This window comes from Manis pentadactyla, chromosome 4 (assembly GCF_030020395.1).
Source record: "Manis pentadactyla isolate mManPen7 chromosome 4, mManPen7.hap1, whole genome shotgun sequence".
Classification (NCBI taxonomy): Eukaryota; Metazoa; Chordata; class Mammalia; order Pholidota; family Manidae; genus Manis; species Manis pentadactyla.
In genome coordinates, this window is record NC_080022.1 from 106,101,841 (window position 1) to 106,125,723 (window position 23,883).

The 23,883-nt window shown below is 38.6% G+C and overlaps 2 protein-coding genes across 8 annotated transcripts in view; one reads left to right on the forward strand and one right to left on the reverse strand.

Moving 5' to 3' along the window:
• Positions 1-1,776, reverse strand: part of GDAP2 (ganglioside induced differentiation associated protein 2) — a 114,931-nt gene extending 113,155 nt beyond the window's left edge. For 3 of the 5 annotated variants that reach the window (XR_005032478.2, XM_036924451.2, XM_036924452.2), the window contains exon 1: positions 1,598-1,775. The gene's annotated coding sequence lies outside the window, so the exon portion shown is untranslated. Of the gene's footprint in view, positions 1-1,566 lie in introns of all 5 variants that reach the window. The other 2 variants (XM_036924453.2, XM_057500593.1) reach the window with 1 other exon arrangement.
• A 44-nt stretch (positions 1,777-1,820) lies between these two features.
• The window catches only part of WDR3 (WD repeat domain 3), a 33,783-nt gene continuing 11,720 nt past the window's right edge, over positions 1,821-23,883 (forward strand). The window contains exons 1-20 of one of the 3 annotated variants that reach the window (XM_036924448.2): positions 1,822-1,936; positions 4,776-4,977; positions 5,955-6,164; positions 8,256-8,374; positions 9,910-9,988; positions 10,894-10,989; positions 11,894-12,007; positions 12,199-12,300; positions 12,741-12,838; positions 13,725-13,832; positions 14,337-14,567; positions 16,891-16,984; positions 18,846-18,947; positions 20,299-20,384; positions 20,541-20,676; positions 21,376-21,432; positions 22,475-22,575; positions 22,790-22,901; positions 23,041-23,175; positions 23,432-23,482. In XM_036924448.2, coding sequence (XP_036780343.2) covers positions 4,807-4,977; positions 5,955-6,164; positions 8,256-8,374; positions 9,910-9,988; positions 10,894-10,989; positions 11,894-12,007; positions 12,199-12,300; positions 12,741-12,838; positions 13,725-13,832; positions 14,337-14,567; positions 16,891-16,984; positions 18,846-18,947; positions 20,299-20,384; positions 20,541-20,676; positions 21,376-21,432; positions 22,475-22,575; positions 22,790-22,901; positions 23,041-23,175; positions 23,432-23,482 — 2,202 coding nt within the window. In that variant the 5' untranslated portion in view covers positions 1,822-1,936; positions 4,776-4,806. Of the gene's footprint in view, positions 1,937-2,020; positions 2,044-4,775; positions 4,978-5,954; positions 6,165-8,255; positions 8,375-9,909; positions 9,989-10,893; positions 10,990-11,893; positions 12,008-12,198; positions 12,301-12,740; positions 12,839-13,724; positions 13,833-14,336; positions 14,568-16,890; positions 16,985-18,845; positions 18,948-20,298; positions 20,385-20,540; positions 20,677-21,375; positions 21,433-22,474; positions 22,576-22,789; positions 22,902-23,040; positions 23,176-23,431; positions 23,483-23,883 lie in introns of those variants that run through there. The other 2 variants (XM_036924449.2, XM_036924450.2) reach the window with 2 other exon arrangements.

Sequence of the window (23,883 nt, forward strand, 5' to 3'; positions counted from 1 at the left end):
AGTCAAATATGTCAACAATAAACACAGTATCACAAAAATATTTCTAAGCTTTGTCCAGCTGCCCAGGTCAAATTTAACACAGCCATTCAAAAATGTCAAAGCACATGCTGTAATGGTGAGTTAGTAGCACCATTTTCATATGAAAAGAAGTTGCTATGTTTCAACTGTAGATATTAGCACATTGAGCAACTTGAAATGTACATAAGAAACTATGGTTATACTCTTGAAATAGTTTATTAGGAATTTTTAAAGATGCATTATCTTAGCACTCACAGTTGCTCTTACAACCATTGTTCAAAATATTTTTTCCATTTGTGGTTGTCCCTTCTCATATTATTTCATGATGCTAAGAGAATTTTTTAAAGAAGGTAAAATTATGACCCATTCAAATATAAAAATGAACATGTGTCCAATATTTTATTTAAATCACAAGAGAATCAGGCAGACCATTGATAAAGGGATTCCCGCAACTGGACACATTAATAGGGGAATATTGAAACGAAAGCACAAGGAGGAAAAATTTCCAATGAACCTGTAAGAGGACAGAATTTGCATGCCTATAACAAAAAGTACTTAGTAATTGACATTAGTTATCCGCAGTTTACATAATAACCTAGCTTTCTTAAGAGAACCCAAAGGGCGTCATCCAGATAGAATCCAGAGTATGCAGTTGTCTACTGAAGCACACCGTTTTTCCCCCATAATAATAATAATGCACATTACCTGTGGGAGATGTTAACCTACCCAACCCCATAAATACTCCCTTCCCCATCAAACTTACTGAATAGTCTGTTGCCACAATTCTTTTTCATTCATTCAGCCCACAATAATCTTGTTTCAAAACACCTATACTGCTACATCTATCTACAGTCTTATCATATCCATTCTCCACTACTGCAATTTTCTTGAACATGTACGACTAACATGTCTGAAAAAACTCAAGAAACATCCTTAGACAAATCAGTAATGTAGGTAAGTCTATTTTTTAGGCTGGCTGCAGATACCTTGCTCAATAAGCCAACGCAGAGACTTACTAATTCCTACCTGGTAACAGAGCACCTAAGCCTCAACTGACTGCTAAGCAAGGAGGTGTCGGCCCTGGTCACTTCCCCTCAAGCGGCCAAAAAGCGGAAACACAAAGCCAGACCAATGTCACTCCAGGGACGGCAGGGATCTAGACTACTCAGCATCCTGGACTCAGCCCCGAGTTTACCCAGTCCCGACTCGGACTGCTCTCGGCTTGCAGAACGCTCAGTCCATTCCGGTGGCAACACAGACTCGACACTGAGGCTACCACCGGCAGGCCGTCCAATTTCACCGGCATCCAGGGCGCCGCCTCCACGGTGGCTACAGCACCACCGTCCCTCGTGCCTGGGTCTGCCCTACCCTCTATCTCCTCGTCAGTAAGTAGACCCAACAGCTCCTTGGGCGAGAGGGACGCAACCAAAAGGTGGGTAAGAAATGGCAGGCCATTCTTCAGAGAACGGACAGAACTCCCTGCCCGCACACCAGCCCGGGCCAGGTCCAGAGAGCCTCCCGCCGCGCCCCCGGGCAGCTCCGCCCCACCTTCGCCCGCAGCCTCCGTCCCGCCTCTTACAGCACTCCGGCGGTCCCATCCGGACGGCAGGCGGGGCGCGTTAAGCTACTCGTAGAAAGAAGCCGAGAGGCATCCCTGGGCGACCCTTGTCAGGAGTTCAGCGGCAAGTCAAAGTCCCAGCAAGCTGGACTAACCAGTTGCTAGAGCGAACAGCTGCTACAGCTCCGGGCTGCGAAACACCAGCTTCCGCTCCCGGCCGGCCCTCGCCAGAGTACAGCTATACGTCATTTCCTCCTGGAAGGCCAAAGGAACGTCGGGCGGAAGAGGGTACGAGAGAGGGCCGGAAGGAGTTAGTCATGTGGGTGTGTCCAATCGGCCCCGAGCCTCGTGGAGACTAAGGTGAGTACGGGGTCTGCAAGGGGGCAGAACATCTTTGCTCCGCTCTTTGGATTTGGGTGGTCCTGGCTGAGGCTTCGTGGTGTCAGCAGCAGATGAGGCGACGGAAGGTTGGGGCACGTTGATAGGGTGAAGCGGAACCTGGGCAACTGCGAGCTCCTCACCCCGGTACCCGGAGGCCGCCTTCCTACGCTCGGGTTGGCGCGTACAGTGTAGAGCTGCTTGACCTCTCCTGCGGATGCGCCGGTGGCGTGGTCTGTGTACGGAACCCACTTCGCGCTCCCAAATGAAGACTCGGTTTAGGGACGTCTGACGGACCTGTTAACCGCGCGCCAACCTTCAGCGCATCATAGAAACAACATGTTTGCAGAGAGTGTTGCTGCGTGTTTAGGAAGCAGGGGTGGTAGGGGCACGGAGGATGATTAGGTTTTAGGCGCTCTACAAAGGAGTCGAGATCTGTGCGGCAGAGGCACAAGTGACCAGTGCCAAGTTGTATGAAAGACAGTTTAAATATTGAGGCAGTGGAAAAGGCTGCAAGAATTAAACTAGCCCGAAGGAAGTGGGCCTCAGAGAGTAACAGTGTTTAAAATAGGCAGAAGGGAGAATGTATGTTTTTCTAGGTGAGAGGAACAATATAAAGAAGGCAAGATTTCAGGGCAAGGGAGGAAACCAACTCGCCAAACAGAGTGGTATGCGAGAAACAAAGGGGTAGATAGAATGAGTTCTTGAAAACTGCAAGCAGTTTAGCCCTACTTAGGGCTTCAGGGGTAGGGACAGTGCCTTTGAATAGGTCAGTCAGGTAGAAGTATGACTGAAAAGAATGGAAAACATGGAGGTGGAGGTGCTAGATAGAAAACTAGTGCAGGAACCCAGTGATCAAGAGCTGGAACAGAAAGTGCAAAGAGAGAAAAGGACCCTACTTCTGAAACCTAATCAGATGAAAGTTTCCGATAGAAGAGAGGACAGAAACAAAGAGAAGCGGTTTACCTTACTGGTTAAAAGAAGAAATTCTGAAGTTGGATTGGAATCTGTTTTAGCATTTAAAAGTAGCAAATGACTTTGGGCTAGCTATTTCATATCTCTGCTTTGTGTCCTTGTCTGTAAAATGGGGATAAGAATAGTACCTACCTTATAAGGTTATTTTGAAGAATTTTATATACTTACATTTTCAAAATGCCAGATGATTTTCTAACTGCTTTACATATATTAACCCATTTAAGTAACCCAATTGCTATATGTGATTAAACAACTGCATATGTTTATTCAGTGATATACATTCAGTATACCAGTTACCATACAGTAAGTACTCTTTTAAGTCTCGGTTGCTGTAGTAATTTTTAAAAATATTACTAAATGCATTGCTATAGTATTGCTAAATGTTACCACAAGGTTTTGAGCCTGAACAGCTAGAAGGACTGTGTGTCTTAGAGTCAGAAAAAAATGCGAGGGGTTTTAGACATGTTAAGTGTGATGCTTCAAGGTATTTGAGTGAGGATGTCTCATAAGTTTTTAGAACTCTATAGTTAGTATTCATGTATGTGGACAGGACTGGAAATAGAGATGTGGGAGTCCCTGGGCCTAGGCATGCTATATGAAGTCTCCAAGGAAAATACTGTGGAAAGAGTTGGTAAATGGTCAAAGACTACCAAGAGGAACAAGTACAGTGAAGGGGCTAGAGGACTAAGATGAATTGGAGAAGAACTGATCAAATTCCCAGGCTAAGAGCATTGTGTGAATATTACCTTTGCTTGAGTTGTAACTGCCTTTATGTTGGTTCTTATGAGAATAAGGAGACAGTGATTATTGAAAGAAAATACAAGCAGAGAGTTGACACTGAATATTTTGTTAGACTAAAAGAGCAGACTGTAATCAGAAAGAGACCCTGTAGAGTTAAACCAAACAAATGAACCAGCAACAAAAACCAGCTCCAAAAAGCACTGTAACTGCTGTTCAGTAGTCTTGTGTTTTTTAAATTGCATGCGTGTTTTGGGGCATACTGTGCATTCTTCCAGTTAAGAGCAGACAGGCGTGACTTGTCTCTTTTATCCATAGCCAGAGTTTTCAGTGAATCTGATTTAGTGCAAGAACTGCAGCATCTTTCAAAAATAGTGTGCCTAGTTGCTGTGCCATTTCCCTGTGCTAGGGATAGGTAGCTGCCCTGATCCTCTGGGACATTGGTTTTCACAGTGAGGAACCATAGTAGCAGCAAAATCCCTGGGGATGCTGTTAGAAGTGAAGGGTCTTAGCCCCTGCCCCAGGCCTGCTGAGTCGGAGGGGGGCACTGGAGGGGAGGTGAAGGTGCTTCCCAGCAGTCGTTTTCATAAGCCCTTGGGGATTTGGATACACACTACAGCTGGAGAACCACTGTGCTAGAAGTAAATGCCAGTGCCATGAGGTCAGGGATTCTATTTTACTCAACACTGCATCTCTAGCATCTAGAACAGGGCTTGTCTAATTAGTAGGTTTACAATAAACGTTCACTGATAAATACTTTCAGTCTCAGGCTGTCCATCTCAGTGTCAAAACTTTGATGGTGGATGAATGGGCAGAGTGAATTGTTTGGCTACCTTGAGACCCTATGTCAGTTATTTCTGAGATGGGCATGACAGTGTGACCAATTTGAAACTTGATATGTGGGAGGTTACTTATTAAGTCAACAGCAAATAAGAAATGAAGATGTCTGTGTATTTTATGTCAGTGGTTTATTCAGAGTAAATGGAAGTTAAGAAACCACAAGTTACATGCTTTTATCCACATGATAAACAGTTGGGGTTTGCTGGCTAGCAGAATCAAGAACCCCGAAGCCCTGAGTTTTCCTTGTTTGCATTTTCTTTGTTTCCAGCTGCCTCACTTGTGGTATCAGCCACTTTAACATGGGGCTCACCAAGCAGTACCTACGCTATGTTGCCAGCGCAGTCTTTGGCTTGATTGGCAGCCAGAAAGGTAATATTGTGTTTGTGACACTCCGGGGTGAAAAAGGACGCTATGTAGCAGTACCAGCCTGTGAACATGTTTTCATCTGGGATTTAAGGAAAGGAGAGAAGGTAAGAACAACTAGGTTGATACTGATTTATGATATTTGAAGATGGAGAGGCAGAAGTGGGAGAGCTCTGATTTATCACACACAGACTTTTTTTACCCCCTATGTGTGTGCCCCCAGAAGAGAAGTCTTTTTTCTTTGGGGCTCGGTAGCCACATATCAGGTTCTTCTGTTCTACACTAAATTCTTTAAAGCTATAATCAAATAGGAGCTTACCTCTTAGTTTTCTACTTGTAGTGATATTTACAGATAATTATTTGTACTCATAATTCCCAATATGTTTGTTTTTCTCTACTTTGCCAATTTTCTGTTTGTCAGGTTCTTCTTCTTGCCCCCACAGTTACAAAATATTAGACATCTCAAAGGAATATTACTCTGCTTTGTTGATTGAATCTTTTCTTACTTACAGAGCTGAGACCCAGGAGTTATTAAACTAGGCTTTGATGCTTGTGTGACTCTTAATTCCCTAAGCCTACCACTTCTGCCAAACCAAATACGGACATTTTGAACTTGTCCACTTACTGTGATCCCCAAGAGGTTACTACTTTGATACCTGTTGCCACCTACAGGCCCTTGGGGATAAACTATGATAGCACTCTGTTGCCATGCAGGTTTGTTTCTTATAAGATGGGGTTATTAAAGCAAGAATGTGTTTATAATCCTATGTAGAAAATCATTTGGTGTTGACATAAGATAAGGACTTAGTAATTTATTCTATTGCCTGGGAAATTTTTGTATGTATTAAGCTAATGTAGAGCTTTGAAGAAAATAATTTTAACTTTTCTTGACTGTTTCATTGCCCAGTACAGATAATAGTTCCTATATTAAAGAACTTGAGATGGATTGCAGAGTTCTGGTGTTATTCGTAAGAGTGATTTGGAATTATTGATGCTCTTATTTTTACTGTGCCTAATTGTTCTTACACTTTTCTCTTTATGATATGCTTAACACCTCTGTATTGTTTATGATTCTTGATTTCAGATCCTCATCCTTAAGGGGCTTAAACAAGAGGTCACTTGCTTGTGCCCCTCCCCAGATGGGTTGCACTTAGCTGTTGGTTATGAGGATGGGTCAGTCCGAATCTTCAGTCTCCTGAGTGGAGAAGGAAATGTGACCTTCAATGGACACAAAGCAGCCATCACATCCTTGAAGTATGATCAGCTAGGAGGCAGGTTGGCATCTGGGTCCAAGGTGAGACCTTGAGTTAGGTGCCCAGACTTTGATCTAGTGAAGGATTGTAAGGATTTGCTAAATTATGCTGTTCACAAAAATTTTGGGACAAAACGAGGGCACTTCGTGTATATAATATATATGTAGTAAATAGAATGCAGGCGTACTTAAGAGAGATTGTGGGTTCTCCAGAGCACCTCAATATTATTGCAGTAAAGCAAGTCAAATGAATATTTTGGTTTCTGAGTGCATATGAAAGTTATGTTTTACACTATATACTGTAGTTAGTCATTAAGTATGCAATGACATTATATCTAAAAAATAAAAAACCTTAATCAAAAAACATTTAACTGCTAAAAAATGCTAGCCATTATCTGAGCTTTAAGTGAGTTATAATCATTGATCACAGGCAATAATAAAGAAAATAATAATGAAAAAGTTTGAAATATTGTGAGAATTATAAAAATGTGACACGGAGACATGCAGTGAGCAAATGCCGTTGGGAAAATGGCCCCAATAGACTTGTATGATGCAGGGTTGCCACAGATCTTCAATTTGTAAATAAATCCAATATCTCTGAAACACAATAAAGCAAAGTGCAATAAAAACGAGGTATACCTATAGATGGTGGAAACAGAGTGAGGATGGACAGGAATTGGGAAGATCATTTTGTTTCCTATCATATTCTCTGATAAAAGCCTATTAAATACAGGAACAATATGAGGATACTCTTAGAAACTATTACCTATCATCATTATGGAAGTGCTACCTAAGCAGTTCACAAGGGGGAAAAAAAACAGATTGGAAAAGGAGATACAAAATAATACTTCTTTGCCATTAAGTTCAGTAAAATCAGTAGTTTTCCTATATCTTACAGTCATCAGTTAGAAAATACAATGTAAAAGATTCCATTTATAATAGTATTTTAAGTAACAGAAAAATACTATGAAACTAAAGACTGTAACAGAAGACTTGAATATCCAGACAGAAACCATGTTCCTAAATGGAAAGACGTTTTCTAATTAATTAGAAATTAATTAGAATCAAATTAGTGTTTTCTAATTAATATTGTTAAATTAATATTGTTAAAGCAATTTAAGTAAATATCTCAAAAGTTTTGCTCTCTTTTCCAAATGTGACCAAATGATTTAAAAGCATGTATGGAAAAACCGGTGACTCAAAAACTCCAGAATTTTGGGAAAGAATAATGAAAGAGGGCTTCAGATTTTTTTTTCAGGATTAGATTTTTTTAGGAGGTTTCAGATATTAAAATGCATTATGAAATCATAATTTAAATGTGTTATATTAACCTGATATCAATACAAAATAGATTATTGCAACCAAATGGGAATTACAGAAATGAATTCACTTTCATATTCCTAAAAAAAGCATGATTCTGCAGTTCAAAAGAGGTACAAATGGCCAGTAAATAAAAATGTATGGAATTTCTCATTGGTATTGAGAAATGCAAATCAGATAAATATTGAGACAGTGTTTTTAACTTGTGAAATTGGCAGTGTTTTTTGAGAATATCCAGAGCCAAGGGGTTGGGAAACTGGCCTGTCATTGGTTCAGCTTTCTGGAAATCACCTTGATGGTGTGAATTGCAAACTTCAAAAATAACTTTACCCCAATAATTTTCCTTTTTAGTATTTATTCTAATCAGAGCTATAGACAGATTTATGTTCATGTATCTGTAATAGTAGAAAATTGGAAACTACCTAACTGGCTAAAATAGAAAAAACTTCAAGTTATGATAGATTCTTAATGTTAATTATATGACCGAACAGTCTAGAAGGACATGTAAAAATGGAAATATGTTAAATGAAAAAAGGGAGAGGTTACAAAATGATACGAGAGGCATGATCTCAGTTTTCTAATAGAAAAAGAACTACCTGGATAGATACATAAAGACAAGAACAATATAAAACAAATTATGATGTTTAGGTGGCGGACCTAACTGGTATTTATTTTCTCCGTGCTTTTCTGTATAACTTCCAATTTTTCTACAAGGAACTAACTATCACCTTTGTAATAGTTTATATCCCATTGTTTGTAGAGTTAGGCATTATGTGGTAAAGAAAATTCTTCTGTATGATTTGATCCGTTTAGGACACAGATATTATTGTATGGGATGTGATCAATGAAAGTGGCCTCTACCGTCTAAAGGGGCACAAGGACGCTGTCACACAAGCATTGTTTCTGCGGGAAAAGAATCTGCTAGTTTCTAGGTAAAGAAAAAAATTTTGCTTCCAGTTCTTTTCTAGGCAAATTCACTGGGGGGTAGTTTCATAAGAGGGAATTTGCTTCATTCCTTAGCCATTTGTCCACACGACTCAAGCTTCTATGCTAGTTTCCTCTTCTACTCTGCTTTCCTTTCCTTTCCTCCCCTCCCAAATAGTGTCATAGAAACTTTCCAGAGTTTTTAAATTCCCTTTTCTGATTTGTCATTTTCCCCTGGTTACAGCTTTTCCATGTTCCTTAACCTTTCGACATGCCTTTTATAGAATGAGCTATTTTCCAGACCCCTAGAAAGTCAGGAAAGCCGAATATGGAGCAGTGAGCAGATGTGAATGCCAAGTGTTTGGTTTAGCCTGTTACTTGAGACCTAGTCCAGATTTAGGCCTTCTGAACATGTATTAGGTTAAAACCATTTGAAATTTTCATTTGTCTAGGTTAAAAATGATAGGTCAAACATCAGCAATTTCATATAGTTCAGCCTAATATAATAATTATTATTCCCAAGGAATGGCCACCCAGGAAAGTTTGGGGCCTGCAGTTTCCCAGGCAGTACTTAGGAGAACCATAGTAGTGACTCAGGAAGTTTGAAGGAGCACTAAATACTGTACCAGCGGTGGGTTTGTTATTATGGGATAGGTTCCAGGGACATTAATGTGGCTTCTTCAGACATAGGTTCTGTGAGAAAATGACTACAGCTCTACAAGAATATACACATTATAGCTTAGGGAATATAAAGGAAAGGGAATAAGACCATGAGATGGAATTATGGAATAAAGATTATGTAAATCGGGTCTCTTGTTTTTTTCCCATTTGGTCATGAAGGAAGATTGTATTAGATTTATATTAGTGAATAAGCAGGGAACGGGCATTTGAGTCCAGAAGAGTACAGCCCACTGGCAGAAAGATTAAGAGCCAGTTAATGGGAGGTTTGACAGTGGTGCTGACGAGCCTGATTTGGTTCTTAAGAGAACCTCGAGCTAGTGTAAATTTAAAAATTGAGATTATCTGACAGTAGTATATTGGATGTGTTGCGTGAACAGGAATGGACGAGACCAGATGAGAAGCTCCTAAAAGAATTCAGGCAGTAGGACTTAAATTCAGATTTGTATACAGAAATGGATTGGAAGGAATCAAGGCTTAGAGACTTTACAGAGGAGGCATTTTCAGGACGGAGACTAAGTGGACATGGGAGACAGAGGGTAGGAGAGACCTAAGACATTTTTTGTTAGACAGGATGAAGGAAATCTAGCACTGTCATGATGAAAATGATGGTCAGTGTTCACATGCTAGGTTCTGTAGCACTTGGAATTCAAAGGTATTTTTGTGCTTAATGGTGAAAACATTTTCTACCTGAGAATATTCACATGGAGAGTTAGGATTATTCTTAAAAGAAAAGTCAGGTAAAATAGTAGCGTTAGACATTTTTGGTATAGATTGTCTTTTTAAGGCAACAAATGAGTTCTTTTTCTCCCTGATAGTTTGGTGATTCCTCCTAATATGCTTTTTTTCCTGTTTCTTCTTTCAGCGGAAAGGATACCATGGTGAAATGGTGGGACCTTGATACCCAGCACTGCTTCAAAACAATCGGTGGCCACCGAACTGAGGTACGTGAAGGGTCATGGGCCCAGGGAAAGACTGACTCAAGGCAAAAAGGAAAAGCTGTTTTTCTTCTCTGGGCCATTCATGGCTCCGTTTCTGCTGATTGCTAAAATCAAATCGCATGCGTCTTGAGGGACAGAGGTTGGTGTGGTAGAAGGGTGAGCCATCAGAGCAGATACAACTACTCTGGCATCTAGTAAAGATTGGCCTTGGGTCTTTCACCCATGAATATGAGTTTCATCATTTTTAAATAATAAGTATCCACCTTTATGATTGTAGAGAGGTTTAATGATACTGTGTGTACAGTGCTTGGCTCAGTGACATGTAAACAGCAAATCGTAGCTATTATAAGAGTGCCTGAACATAGATGTATTCAGGAAGGTTCAGGAAATATTTTATGCCCTTGCATGCTCCTCAATGCTTTATTTATACCAGGCTTTCACGAACACCTAGAAGTAATGAGGGGGAAAAGCAAACTAGATTCTTAATTGATTTGCAACAATACTACTTCTTTCATTGCTTTGGACATTTAACGCTGAAAATTATGCAATAGATAGTGGGATACCTTTAATGTGTCAGGCACTACTGAAAGCAAAGAAGTATCAGACTTAAAATCATCATCTGAGTGGTTTCTAGATAGGATTTATGCTGAACAGCCATTGTTTAAGTTTATGGATAGGAAATTACAGAGAAACTTTTAGTTACCACATAAACAACAGTGCCACCACATGCCATTTTTTCTTTCTAAAAATGAGATTTCTCTGAGCATATTTTGAAAGGGTTGCCTTAATAGTAGACTTTGCAAGCCAACGAGATTTCATTACAGTATACTTAGACTTTTTAAATGTTATATCATGTACCCTGGAGTCTCTTAAAAATCACATTATTTAAATCTTTTTTTACTTTGTAGGTCTGGGGGTTGGTTCTTGTGTCAGAAGAAAAACGACTCATCACTGGGGCTTCGGACAGTGAACTGAGGGCTTGGGACATAGCCTATCTCCAAGAGGTAATTTCTTTTCTCTGATCATGGGCAATGTCATTTTTTAGCAGTTTCATTGGCTCATTGAATTTAGAATCAAATATGAATATTGAGTACTTCGCATAGTACTAGAAGGAATTCTGTCAAATTGATAACCTGCAACTTCTAAACAAATTTTTTTCTTCATTATTTGTTTGAGCTTGGAACAAGGATAACTTTAGGCTTGTAGCTTTTGGTTAATGCTCATGTTTTAGTTTGGGGCTTCTTAGCCTGATATTCTTGGGCCTTTGGGTGTCTATGGATGGGTTTCAGAATATCTGCAATCCTTTCCCTCCAAACAAAAGTCTATGTAAACTTTGTGTGTGTTTATAAATACGAATACTCTGGGAATATCTACAGTGTATTCAGATCCTTGAAGATTTTGTGCAGAAAAAAAGGTTATGGACCTTAGGTTTAGCTGGAGTTAGTTGTGTAGTGTTGTGTACAGTAGCCATTTTAGTGGGTTCTGTATTAGTATCCTAGTATTTATCTTTTCTTTATTTAAGGAGAAACTTTAACTTCTCTTGCAGTGCCTTTACAATTCTTAATGCCAGTTTGAATCTTTCCCTCTAGAATATGGTAGATCTTTCACTTAAGAAGGTTTTAAAGTTAATGAAGAGTCGGTTGCCATTTTTTCACCTTGTCAAACAATAGTCTTTATACTATGGAAAGTTATTGGAGATGGTATAGTGAATATGTTTTGTTTGCATTTGATGTAGTCAGCTTTTAATATATTCTGATAAATGTCCTACCATTGAAGAGGTTTGATCAGAGAGATCGCTAAGTGAAAGTTATTAATGGCCCTTAGGACAGGTTTCTGAGTCATTAGGATTAAGGGTTACCTTCTGGGACACATTATTTCAGCTTTGATTTTCCCATTTTTATAAAACAGATTGAAGACCTAGAAGAACCAGAGCCCAAGAAAATCAAGGAGTCTTCCTCTGGAATACAGGACACAGATGAAGTAGAGGATGGTTCCCTTGAGGTGGATGAAGCTCCTGAGGATGTAATACATTTTTGTTTCTTACCTTCAGCAGAGTTGAGTGGTGGTAAAAGTGAGAATTGCGAAGTTATGTATTTGCAATTCTTATCATTTTAGGGAATATCTTTGTCACCTGCATTTTTGAGACCATGTCTTTTCAGAGGTTCAGCAGAACTTACATTTAACCTTCATCTTCTTTCTTGTGTCTTCTGTAGCGCATTCTAACATGCAAAAAAGCTGGTTCCCTGATGAGAGAAGGAAGAGACAGAGTTGTGAACCTTGCAGTCGACAAGACAGGCAGGATTCTTGCTTGCCATGTGAGTACCAGTCTTAGGAGAAAATAGCAACAACTAGGTTGTTCCTTTCACAGGCTCATTCTTCTTTCATGTTTGGTGTAGAAATAATTGTTTCTTTGGTCATGTTAAGAATTTATTATATGGTACTATGTGTAACCTATAATCTCTAGCTGTTATTAGCATAACAACAATAATCACTATTACTGTTCTTATTATTTATTAAAATGCTTGGTTTTCTAAGCAATTAAAGCATTAACTTCTTAGTCATCAGAACAATATTCTTGAATAAGAAGTGGAGTCCCCACTTTACAGGTGAGACAACAATCCCAAGAGATTAAGTTGTCAAAGCCAATACAACCTGTAAGGGAAGAAAAAGAAATGTCACTGCTTAGTTCTTACTGAAAAAAAACTAAATTACAAATTTCCTATCCTGGACTCTAATGAACCTTTTGCTTTTTTAGGGAGCTGATTCTGTGCTAGAAGTTTTTTGTATCCTTTCCAAAGAGGAAGTTCAGAAGAAAATGGATAAGAAGATGAAGAAGGCTAGAAAGAAAGCAAAGTGTGTTTTCTTAATATTTACTAATAATAAAGTATCCTGGGTGGGCCACAAAGTACTGACCAAAAAACTACAGCTTCTTTAAGGAAATATTTATTCTGCAACCACTTATTGTTCAAAGCTATACAAGGTTTTGTGGAGTACCAGTAGTCTAAGTTTTAGATTTCTACTCTAGTATAGCTTCATAACTAGCATGTTCCTGAATCTTGAACTCAGAACTACTATACCAGCTTTTAAAAATAGCTTCCATGATTTAATTCTCTGAGGCTAGCAGTGTTTCTTGAATGACAGCAGCCTATATAGAAGGAAGCTGGTCTGTATAATGCTAACTTTTGGGACTGTAAGAAGAAAGAATGGTTGGACAGTTATATAATTGAAGTTTGGGAGAAATATAATCTTTATATAGGTCATTATAAGCATAGAAATCAGTTCCTCAATGACTGAAATTTACCAAGTCTCAAAGAAATAAAAAATCATAGGACTTGGCAAATCTTTTGAGACCTCTAGTTTATTAGACATGGATGAATGGATAAATGCAGGTTAATGGATTTTCTGAAAGGTCCTGAAGTTTGAAAAGTCTGTCAGGAACATTTCAGTGGAGTAGTTTGAGTTACAAAGATTTGTCTTAGGAAATTTTATGGACTGTTACATTCAGAATCCATTTATTTAGGATACCCATTAAATGGAACAGTACTTTATGTTTGACACTGTAGGTCACAAACCATTTCTGCATACACTACATTGTTTAATTCTCATGGTACTGCTGTGTGGTTCAGTGACTCCCAGGATCATGCAGGTTGTTTGATCTCAGAGCTAGAACTTGATTCAAGTAATAGCAAAGCTTATTCTAAAAAAGTGATAGCCTAGTTGTATTTTTACCCCCCTCTAGATTAAATTCTTGCAAAGGGGAAGAGGGAGACCTTGAAGTCAATGTTGAATTGACTCTGCAAGATGAAATCCAACGGGTGATTAATATCAAAACTTCTGCTAAAATCAAGTGAGTAAAAATGTAGTATCTGAAGTTTTAGAGAAATAATAAGCTACAAAGTTGTTTTGGCTTTTCCATGCTATTTGTAAGCGGTCTGTAGGAGTCATGTATTTGGGGACAGTGGTTGTGGGAAACCTGTGTCATCCTCGGCTCCTACTGCTCTCACCCACTTACTCATCATTTCATGGGTCCACTTACTCATCATTTCATGTTTGTTTTATTGTAATGACCTGGTATCTATTCATTTACTATTCTCTCCTGCCCCCAGTTAAAAAGAAAAATGTGTATGCCTCATGTTTAGGAAGGATTAAGGCTGCTTAGAAAAAATCTGTACATAAAAACAAGGTATATGTCAGACCCAGTCTCAGAGCCTTCGTTTCTGTGACTTAAAAGTCTTTACTTGACTACTGTCAAATACTCAGAGCACTCTTATTTGTAAAATTCTCTTAGAGAATGTTAATGTTTGAGCTGACATGGTAGCTAGAACACTTAATGATTTTTTTTCTCATGCAGATCCTTTGACTTGATTCATTCACCTCAAGGAGAGTTAAAGGCTGTCTTTCTGCTACAAAACAATTTGGTGGAATTATATTCACTAAGTCCATCTACACCTGCTCCTCAGCCCGTGAGGACAAGCAGAATTACCATTGGGGGTCATCGCAGTGATGTGCGGACTTTGTCATTCAGCTCAGACAATATTGCTGTCCTTTCAGCAGCAGCTGATTCCATTAAGATATGGAACAGGTTTGTAAAATGATGCTTTCTGTAGCTTTATCTTAATAGTATTTTCTTTCATTTGAATTCATTTTTATAATTCTGTCAAAATGTATCTTCAGTGCATTTTGATCATAGGCCTGTGGAGTTTAGAATAGGGAAAGTTGCCTTTTTAAATTTGGTGCCAAAAAAAAAAAAAGCAAGCTTATTCCTTGTCTAAAATGTATAGTTGTATTTGGCTACAGAAAAACACACAGACATACTGCCTATTCTTTAAATAGTAATAGGCTCTTAGTGCTATTTCTTAACTTTATCGTATTTTCTCAAGTCTTATTTTCCTAGATGACTGTTTCACCACAAACACCTCTAACACCTTTAAGCTGATGACCTTACTTCCTAGTCCACTAAAAAACATGGAATCATCTAGAAATGTGCATAACATCTGCCACCTTAGCTGCTTCTATATCCACACAATCTATCGTTCCTCCTATTTCTATGTTGGTGCTCCGAACCTAAGTTAATCACAACTTGATTTGAGGTTTTTCCTCCACTCCCCTTCTAGCAATTTTCCTCTTCTTGCATCATGATTTTTCTCTTTATTGGATCATTCCTATCAGCAAACAGATGCTGTAATTCCCCTATCTTAAGAGAAATAATAACCCTGTCTCATCCTCCTGTCTCTCTCCAGTTATCTCCTCATGATCTCATTTCTTTTCTCCATTCTGTCTGTGTCTCCTATCACATTTTTATCCCTAGCATTTCACCAAAATAGCTCTTGTCATTTCATCAGTGATGTTTCTAAATCCAGTAACCTATAAGCTTTATTTGATACTCCTTGAATTGATAACATTCTCCTCTTTGAAACACTTTGACTTCATTATTTTATTTTCCTCTGCTGGCTGGTTTCTCTCAGTCTTTGTTGGACCCTTCTTACCTTCCTACCTTTCCATCTCTAAGTGTTAGGATACTTCAGGGCAGTCTTTGGACCTTTTCTTTGTCTACACTCACTTTATATAACTTATAGTCATGTGGCTTTCTCAATGCTAGTCATGCATACATTTTTATCTCTAGCCTTAGCCTCTCTCTGAACATGAGACTCATTTATTCAAATTCTTTTTTGTTCGTATCTCCACTTGGACATTTCATTAGCCATCTCAAATTTTTGTGTCCCACATCATACTTGTGATCTTCATTTCTCCAAGTGTCCCCACCTGTTGTTCCTACAGACTAGTAAATAATTACTTCTTTCCAGTTGTTGTAGCTGAAATCCTTGTAGTCATTCTTGATTCCATATCTCATGTCCAATTCATTAGCAAATTCCATTGGCTCTACCTTCAAAAGTTACCCAGAATCCAACCACATCTCATCATTGCACTGCCACCACCCAATTCTAACACCATCACCCCATCTGGACTGCTGATAGCTTCCTCACTGGTCTCCCTGCTTCCTTTCTTGCCCGTTCATAGTCTGTCCTCCATACAACAGCCAGTGTAATCTTTTTATAATGGAAGCTATATCACTTCCAATAGCTCCATCTCACTTTTAACTAAACGTCAAAAGTCCTTAAGACCTCGTCTCTTACTACTCACCCCTTCTGCCACACTGGAGCCACACTGGCCTTTTTGTTGTCCCTTAAACACAAGAACATGTCTTTGTCTTGGCTATTGTGCTCCAGTTTTTTGTGCCTGAAACCATTTTCCGCCGTTAATGTGCAGGCTTTCTCCCTGTCTTCTCGTCAGACAGCAGGCCTGCCATCCTCTCCCCAGCCTTGCCCTCCTCATCCCCTTCTCCAGCTGTTTCACTATAGCGCCTGCCACCACCTGATTACTAACATGTATGTGTGTCATTCCTAAAGAATGTTAAGGTCTATGAGATTCTGAAACTCTTCTGTTTAATTCACTGTGAATATCTCCAGCACCTAGAACAGTACCTGGCATTCAGTAAATGTTTGTTGAAGGAAGTGGGCATTGGGTACATATTTGGGTGGATGAATGTTTGTAGTCCAATTAAATTAACTTTATTTGTAGGGATATGTAATATTCTAATTTGACTTGCAGTCATATGGGCTCACTTCTTTGTAATGGCAGATCAGACTCTGTTGAACCCAGCAGATGCTTTTCTCTGCCCTGCGTTTGTATAATCTTTATGCCTTAGGATTAGGAGGTGCCTTCAAAGAAAAGCTAGATGCCATTTAATATTTTTCCTGTGACTACAGTTGGGTCTGAGGCAAGGGTTACTCAGGCATTGTCCTCTCATGTTGATCACTGGCTAGCGGGTATGGAACATACACCAGCCTCTAAAGTGGGGAAGCAGGCTCTCTTAACATGAGTTCTCTGTTCCTTCTTTCTCATAGGTCTACACTACAGTGTATTCGCACGATGACCTGTGAATATGCGCTTTGCTCCTTCTTTGTTCCTGGTGATAGGCAGGTGGCCATAGGAACAAAGGTAAGCCAAGACTCCTTTTGAATTTTTTTTTCAATCAAACTTTATATCAACTTATGAGGAAGAAAATTAAAATCATGACACTGAGATAACTGTCATTATTTGGATGACTAGTCTTAAGTGCATCTTTTTGAGCACATAAGTAATTGTGTTTTGAAAAGACTATTTATAAGAGATATTAAGTACTTAGTATCATTCTTGTTAGATAGCAGCATTCAGTAGACAGACTGATCAAGTCCTCATTCTCAGCTGAGAGATGATCATGTGGGAATAAGCAGACATGGATTTGGGTTCAGATTCTCCCCCTTACAAAGTGGGTAATTTGAAGCAAGTCACATAACTTGTATTAGAATGTTTCTTTATCTATATAATAAGATGATGGCACTTTTTAAAAAATTGGAATGTAGTTGGTATACAATAGTACATTGGTTTCAGATGTACAGCATAGTGAGTCCATAATTTGTAGACATTACTAAATGCTTACCACAGTATACACTTGCTTTTTGACAGTAGCTTTTGCACTGATGGGCCTATATTCCCAGCTCTTCCACTCATTAGCTGTGAGACCTCTGGGCAAGTTACCTAACTGTGAAGCCTTGGTTTCTCATGTAAAATGATGTAAATAACCTCCCTCATAGTGTGCAAAGCACTCAGCACAGAGACTGTCTCACAGCAAATAACTAGTAAGAGCTGGTAGCAGTAATGGTAGTAATTGGAGTAGTAGTGAGAATAAAATAGAATAAGGCCTATGGAATCTTTTGGAAAAGTGATTTGCAATTATTTGTCATTGTTTTGCCTTTAAACCAATGCCATATATACATGATTATTTTATTAGAAAACCTATTATCACAATGGATATTTTTTTGCCCAACAAAACATGTAAAACAAGCTGGAAAGATTTTAGGGTCAGTGTCAGGGAAAGAACATTAAATTTCAATTAAAAGTTTACGTCATTTTCACTCATTCTTTCAACAAATGTGCACCTACTATGTGCAATTGGAAAAGCATTTTGTGAATTGCTTCAAAAACAACCTGTATGACTAAAATACAACCCCTAGCCTAGTCTCTGTGCTAGGCAGTTAATGTTCATGACCTCATTTAATCCTTGCAACAGTTTAGTAAGGTTAATGATAACAAATTCCATTTTACGGATGAGAAAACAGGCTTATGGAGATGAAATCTCCAACAGTGACAGGACTGGAAGGAGGCAGCCCTGGAACTCAAGTCTTTCACCTTCTTACACTCTTTCCACCACTTTTGCAGAAGCTCACTGTACAGCAGTCTTTGCTGCTGGGTGACTTCCACGCCTGGCACTGTGGCCATGGTCCATATAGAGTTCTTAACGGGAAGCATGGCTGGCTGTTTCCTAAGCAACTTATTTTTTTTTTAAGTTCATTGCCCTCTCTAGCATTATAGATAGATTTCGAGTTCTCATTTGCAGTGTATTGTATAGGACGAAACCAAAAACAAGATGGAAAAGAAGAGTTGGGTAAGCCAATTACATTTGAAGGATTGATCAAACTTTAAAGGTTTTTAGGTTTGCCATTTGCTATTACATTTATTTTGTTTCCCATTTGAAGCTGGGGAACCAAGGAAAGTGACAAGAGTCTAGTACTACCAGGTTGTACTGTTCCGTAGTAGTACAGCATAGCAGCCCTGCTTAACTCAGCACATCAGTGGGGGATTTAACAGCATTTATTCAGGTAGGAAGTCCAGACCATGGAATATAGAATCTGTTTCCTAAGCAGTTGGCCACATAGTTGCTGCTTTGAAAGATTATGAAATCTTTCCTGTGCTATGTAGGCATGAATCTTGGAGGTTGTAGGTGTGTCCATTAGAGCTGTGCTCATTTTGTGTCTCTCAGACAGGAAAGCTGCAGCTTTGTGACCTGGCCTCTGGAAATCTGCTGGAGACAATAGATGCACATGATGGAGCATTATGGTCCATGTCCCTCTCTCCAGATCAGGTGACTAACCCAGATGATAAGATCTGGACTTTGGTACTCTGGCCACCTTTCTCATTTCCTGTATCAAGTTTTACTGCTGCCTAACAGATTTTTCTCAGGGTTTCTTTAAAGAAAGACCATTTTTTTGTCTAATCTTTGAGATTTTATATATGATGCCATATCATATGCCTGATAATATGAATAGCTGACATTGTGAAATGAATTCTTGTTCAGCTGTTCTTGATTGTCAGCTACATGACATCAAATTATTTACCCTCCTGATTTTTACCAATGGTTGGTGATACCTCTTAAGAGGAAATACTTCCTTGGGCAACATGATGCAGATGATAGAGTAGACTTTTCTGCTCTGCTTTTAATACATACTCCTGTGACTATATAAGTTTAGTGTTTTTTAGCAAATATGTCAGCCCTTTCAAATCACTCCTTCCATTCAAAGGAGTCACTCTGTAGAACTGTATATTTACTCTAATATTGGAGCTGTGCTCAGAATATTTTGAGATTTTTGTTGACAATACTTGAAGAGATTGTGGCCTGTTTATTTGAGCATTCTCAGTGGCAGCAAACCTTCTTCCATTGAAAGGAAATGTTTTTGGAAAAAAGGGAATCTGGAATTTAGAGTGGGTAATGACATTTGGGGTCAAACCAAATACCATTTAAAATTAAGTAGTAATAACATCTTGTGTTTGTAGAATGCTCTATCTTTTCTAAGTATGTTCACATTCATTATGTCATTTTTTGCTGTGTTTGGTTTGACCCCAAATGTCATTACCCACTCTAAATTCCAGATTCCCTTTTTTCCCAAAAATATCTACTTTCAGTGCAAGAAGGTTTGCTGCCACTGAGAATGCTCCAGGTTAGATATATGCTTTACACTAACACTACAGTCTGGTGAGACTTAATTTTCTTGATACTGGAAAATAATTTGAACATATTTTAATCAGGTACATTGTAGGAATAAATTTATACCTTTCTGAGGTCAGTTCAAACTTACTTAGATTATCCAGTCTATGTCAAACTGCTTTACTACTTAATAGCAAGTTCTTTTGACTGTTACTTTCTTAGGTTAAGCAAAAATCCCCACAGTGTTCATTGAGTCATTTTTCCTCAGCGAAAGTAAACTAGAACTTTACACTAGTTATCATTGTCTACATTAGTCTCTGCCAGGAATTTTCAAATAAGGTCTGTGGCAGTAGCCCTAAGAGAGCAATGAGAGGGCCAGGGAGGAACCACATTTTTAAATTCTTTGCAATGCCATAAAAAAAAAATGGTCTTTAATACTATTTTGATGTATCTTCTTATCAAAATTTTTATACTAAAGTATTTGTTAATTGAAATATCATTTGATTTTCAGCGTGGCTTTGTGACAGGTGGTGCAGATAAATCTGTCAAGTTCTGGGATTTTGAGTTGGTGAAAGATGAAAATACTACCCAGAAGAGGTAAATAGACATTTTTTATTTGTGTCCACTTTTTGGAGTGAAAATGGGGAATGACTGGATGAGCTTTTGACATATGTATTTCTGTTGAGCTTCAAGTAGTTTTTGGAATTTTGATCTGCCTTTGTAGAGCACTCATTATTTTTTTCTTGATGCTAGACTTTCTGTGAAACAAACCAGAATCTTGCAACTAGATGAAGATGTTCTGTGTGTCAGTTACTCCCCCAATCAAAAGTTGTTGGCTGTGTCTTTGCTGGACTGTACTGTGAAAGTTTTCTATGTTGACACTTTAAAGGTACAGTGGTTATGCCTGAAATATTTTCTTTCTGAGTGATCTTGGGTTGAGACTATAAAGAAGTGGTATTGACTATACCCAGCAGGAGTATGTTTCTAAAAATTTGTGGGTGAATCAGAGTATTGTTTGTGCACTAGGATAACTAGAGTTTTAAAAAAGTCCTTTGGTTCATAAATTTTGCTTGAACAAAGTTATATTTCATATGTTCAGAAAATCTGAGGACAGACAATTCTGCCATAGCCAGTAGTTTTAAGAGCACTACTGGTGTCCTGGGCATGATTCTTTACATAGGGGCCATTTGGGTTGCCTTTAAAATTTAGATTCCTGGGGCCCCATACCCAAAGAGTCAGTGGGACTGGATTGGACCTGGGGATATTGTGAAACCAGTACTCCAGAGTCTCGTCAGCTGAGATCCAGAGAGCATCTCTGTGCTATATTCTGTGTGAGGCACTGGGCCTCCAGGGCATCCCTGCTCCACTATATGGCAATGTCCTTGTAAGGTTCTTGGCAGCTGTGTGTGCTGCTCATAGATCCCAGCTGCTTTCAGAAGCTTGTGTCTTTCGTAATACAGACCTAAAGCAATCCACGACAGCATTTAGCACTGCATAAGTTCTGTTTTAGATCCACATGCAATAAAAATATGCCTGTATTTTATAGACTAACATGAATTATACTTTTGGTGTTTTTTTGAATGTTTAGTTTTTTCTCTCACTATATGGACACAAACTGCCTGTTATATGCATGGACATCTCTTATGTAAGTAAAATTAAAATAATGTCAAACAGTAACAAGTTGTCTTTTCTAAAGCACCCTCTTAGTTCTTGGCTTGATATCTTCATTTGGGAGTATTTTTCTATTGCTATACATGTAACCTTTTCCCCCCCCAAAAAAAATCATTAAAAAAAAAATATATTAAACCTCAAGTATACATATTGCTTTAATGCTTTCAGAATATATTCTCAAATACCTGAATTAATCCTCACAGTGGATTCCCCAAATAGTATTTTGTTGTCTAACATGCTCTAATTGGTAGAGCACTCTAAAATATGGAAGACTTTTTTAAAAGGCATCCCCCTTTGTGCTAATTTGTGAGGAAGATGGAACTTTGTTTTGTGTTTGGATATTTATGATATTTTGCACTATTTGTACTTTTAGTCTCTTGACAAAATCATACTTTTGCAATGTCTTGTTACGATTAGGCATGGCAATATATATTTAAAATCACTGTCTAGCCTGTGTAAAAGGAATTGGACCTATGCTCTAGCTGTTAATAATCAGTGCATTGATAGATGAAGTTGACATTAAAAATGTTTCCAATTTTCTTGTTATGTTGACACCATTTGAACTAGACATTGAAATAGGAAAGCTATGAGAAGCAGTAATAAGGAACATGGGATAAAAGGCTAGGACATAAACATTCTAATACTTTTTCCCAGACTCACTGTTTTCTGTCTTTCCCTCTTCCTCTCTCCCCACAAATCCGGTGACAGAGATTAGAGATTCTTTTTCTTGTTTAACAAAGTGAATAGATAATCTACATCAGGCACCATGCTGCTCTGTTAGCAGTACATCATCACTTAAGCCACAGGTTCTTGATTTCACTTTAACAAACTTTTTAAGTAGATCTTTAGGTAAAAGCAAAGAAGTAGGCACTCTTTCTTGGTAGAGATGAAGTTACTTTTTTGGCATTGATTGTAATGTTTTTGAAAAAATTGGGTTAAACATTGTGGTTAGCTTTCCTTAACCTAATTTACAGAGTTTCAGATAACAAGTCATATCCTCCTTCCCTTCCATATAGGATGGAGCACTCATAGCAACTGGCTCTGCCGACAGGAATGTGAAGATCTGGGGCCTGGACTTTGGGGACTGCCACAAGTCTCTCTTTGCACATGACGACAGGTAAGTGCAGTCCTTTCAAAACCTCCCTTTGAGTCACCTGTCCGTATCATTTCCCTTGAACATTTAGTGTTCTCCGGCAGTCACAAATTGAAAATTCTCACATGCAAATAATCAAACACTCTAGAACTAGCTGTTCAGAAGCTCTTTATGTGAGTGAAGCTTTTCATTAAGGTGGAACTTGATGAAAAACATTTGCGTACTTCTTGATTTTCAGTGTGATGTGCCTACGGTTTGTACCCAAGTCTCACCTCTTCTTCACTGCTGGGAAGGACCATAAGATTAAGCAATGGGATGCGGACAAATTTGAACACATACAGACTCTGGAGGTAACTTCTTGCCTGTTTTGCTCAGTACATAAGCAGAGTACTTTGAAGATTGAGTGTTGATCTCCCACTAATGTAAGAAGGTAGCTATTTATTAATAAGGTTTTCTTACTTAGGGTGTCACTTTTTTTTCCCTTTCCAGGGGCACCACAAGGAAATATGGAGCTTGGCTGTAAGCCCAAGTGGGGACTATGTTGTGTCATCATCCCATGACAAATCTCTGAGACTTTGGGAGAGAACAAGAGAGCCTCTTATCCTTGAGGATGAAAGGGAAATGGTAAGGTTCTAGGCTTGGTTAGAAACACGCTGTGCCAGCCGAAGTTTGCTGTCTAGTGCGGTCACACCTCAGTCAGTACAAGTCCAAGAACCTGCAGGAGATGTTTCCAGTCTCCTGTCACCATTTCAGCACCAGGCAAACACAGATGTGCTATTAGGGGATTGTATTTTTAAAAGTAGCTTCTCACTGTCTCATTTCACTTCACATAGAAACCATGTTTTTTCTTTCAAGTTCATTTATATATATGTCTTGGCAGCAAAGGGAAGCAGAATATGAGGAGAGTGTGGCCAAAGAAGACCAACCAGCAGTAAGTAAATATTTTGGGATTGTGAGATTGTGGCCTGTAGTTATCTTATTGGAATTTACTGTAATTCCAAGAATTTCTAGTGGAATTAGAATTGGGGCTAGATGTCATAGTCCTCACCAGTTGATATAGAAGGGATCTGTGTAGTTCTTTCTGATTCAATTGTATGTCCTGATTTCACAGGACAAATGATTGGCCAGATTTGCTACTGAATGATTGTCATTCTAGCTTTTTTTTTTTGTAAAGAGGCTCCAGGGAATTATTTCACTATTGAAAAAAAAAATCAGAAAAAATTGAGAATTTGGGCATTCTCCTTAAATATTTGTAGAGCAGGATATTCTTACGATAATGTGTATAAAAACATAGTGTCCGGTACTTAGTACTCCATTAATGATAGCTAATAA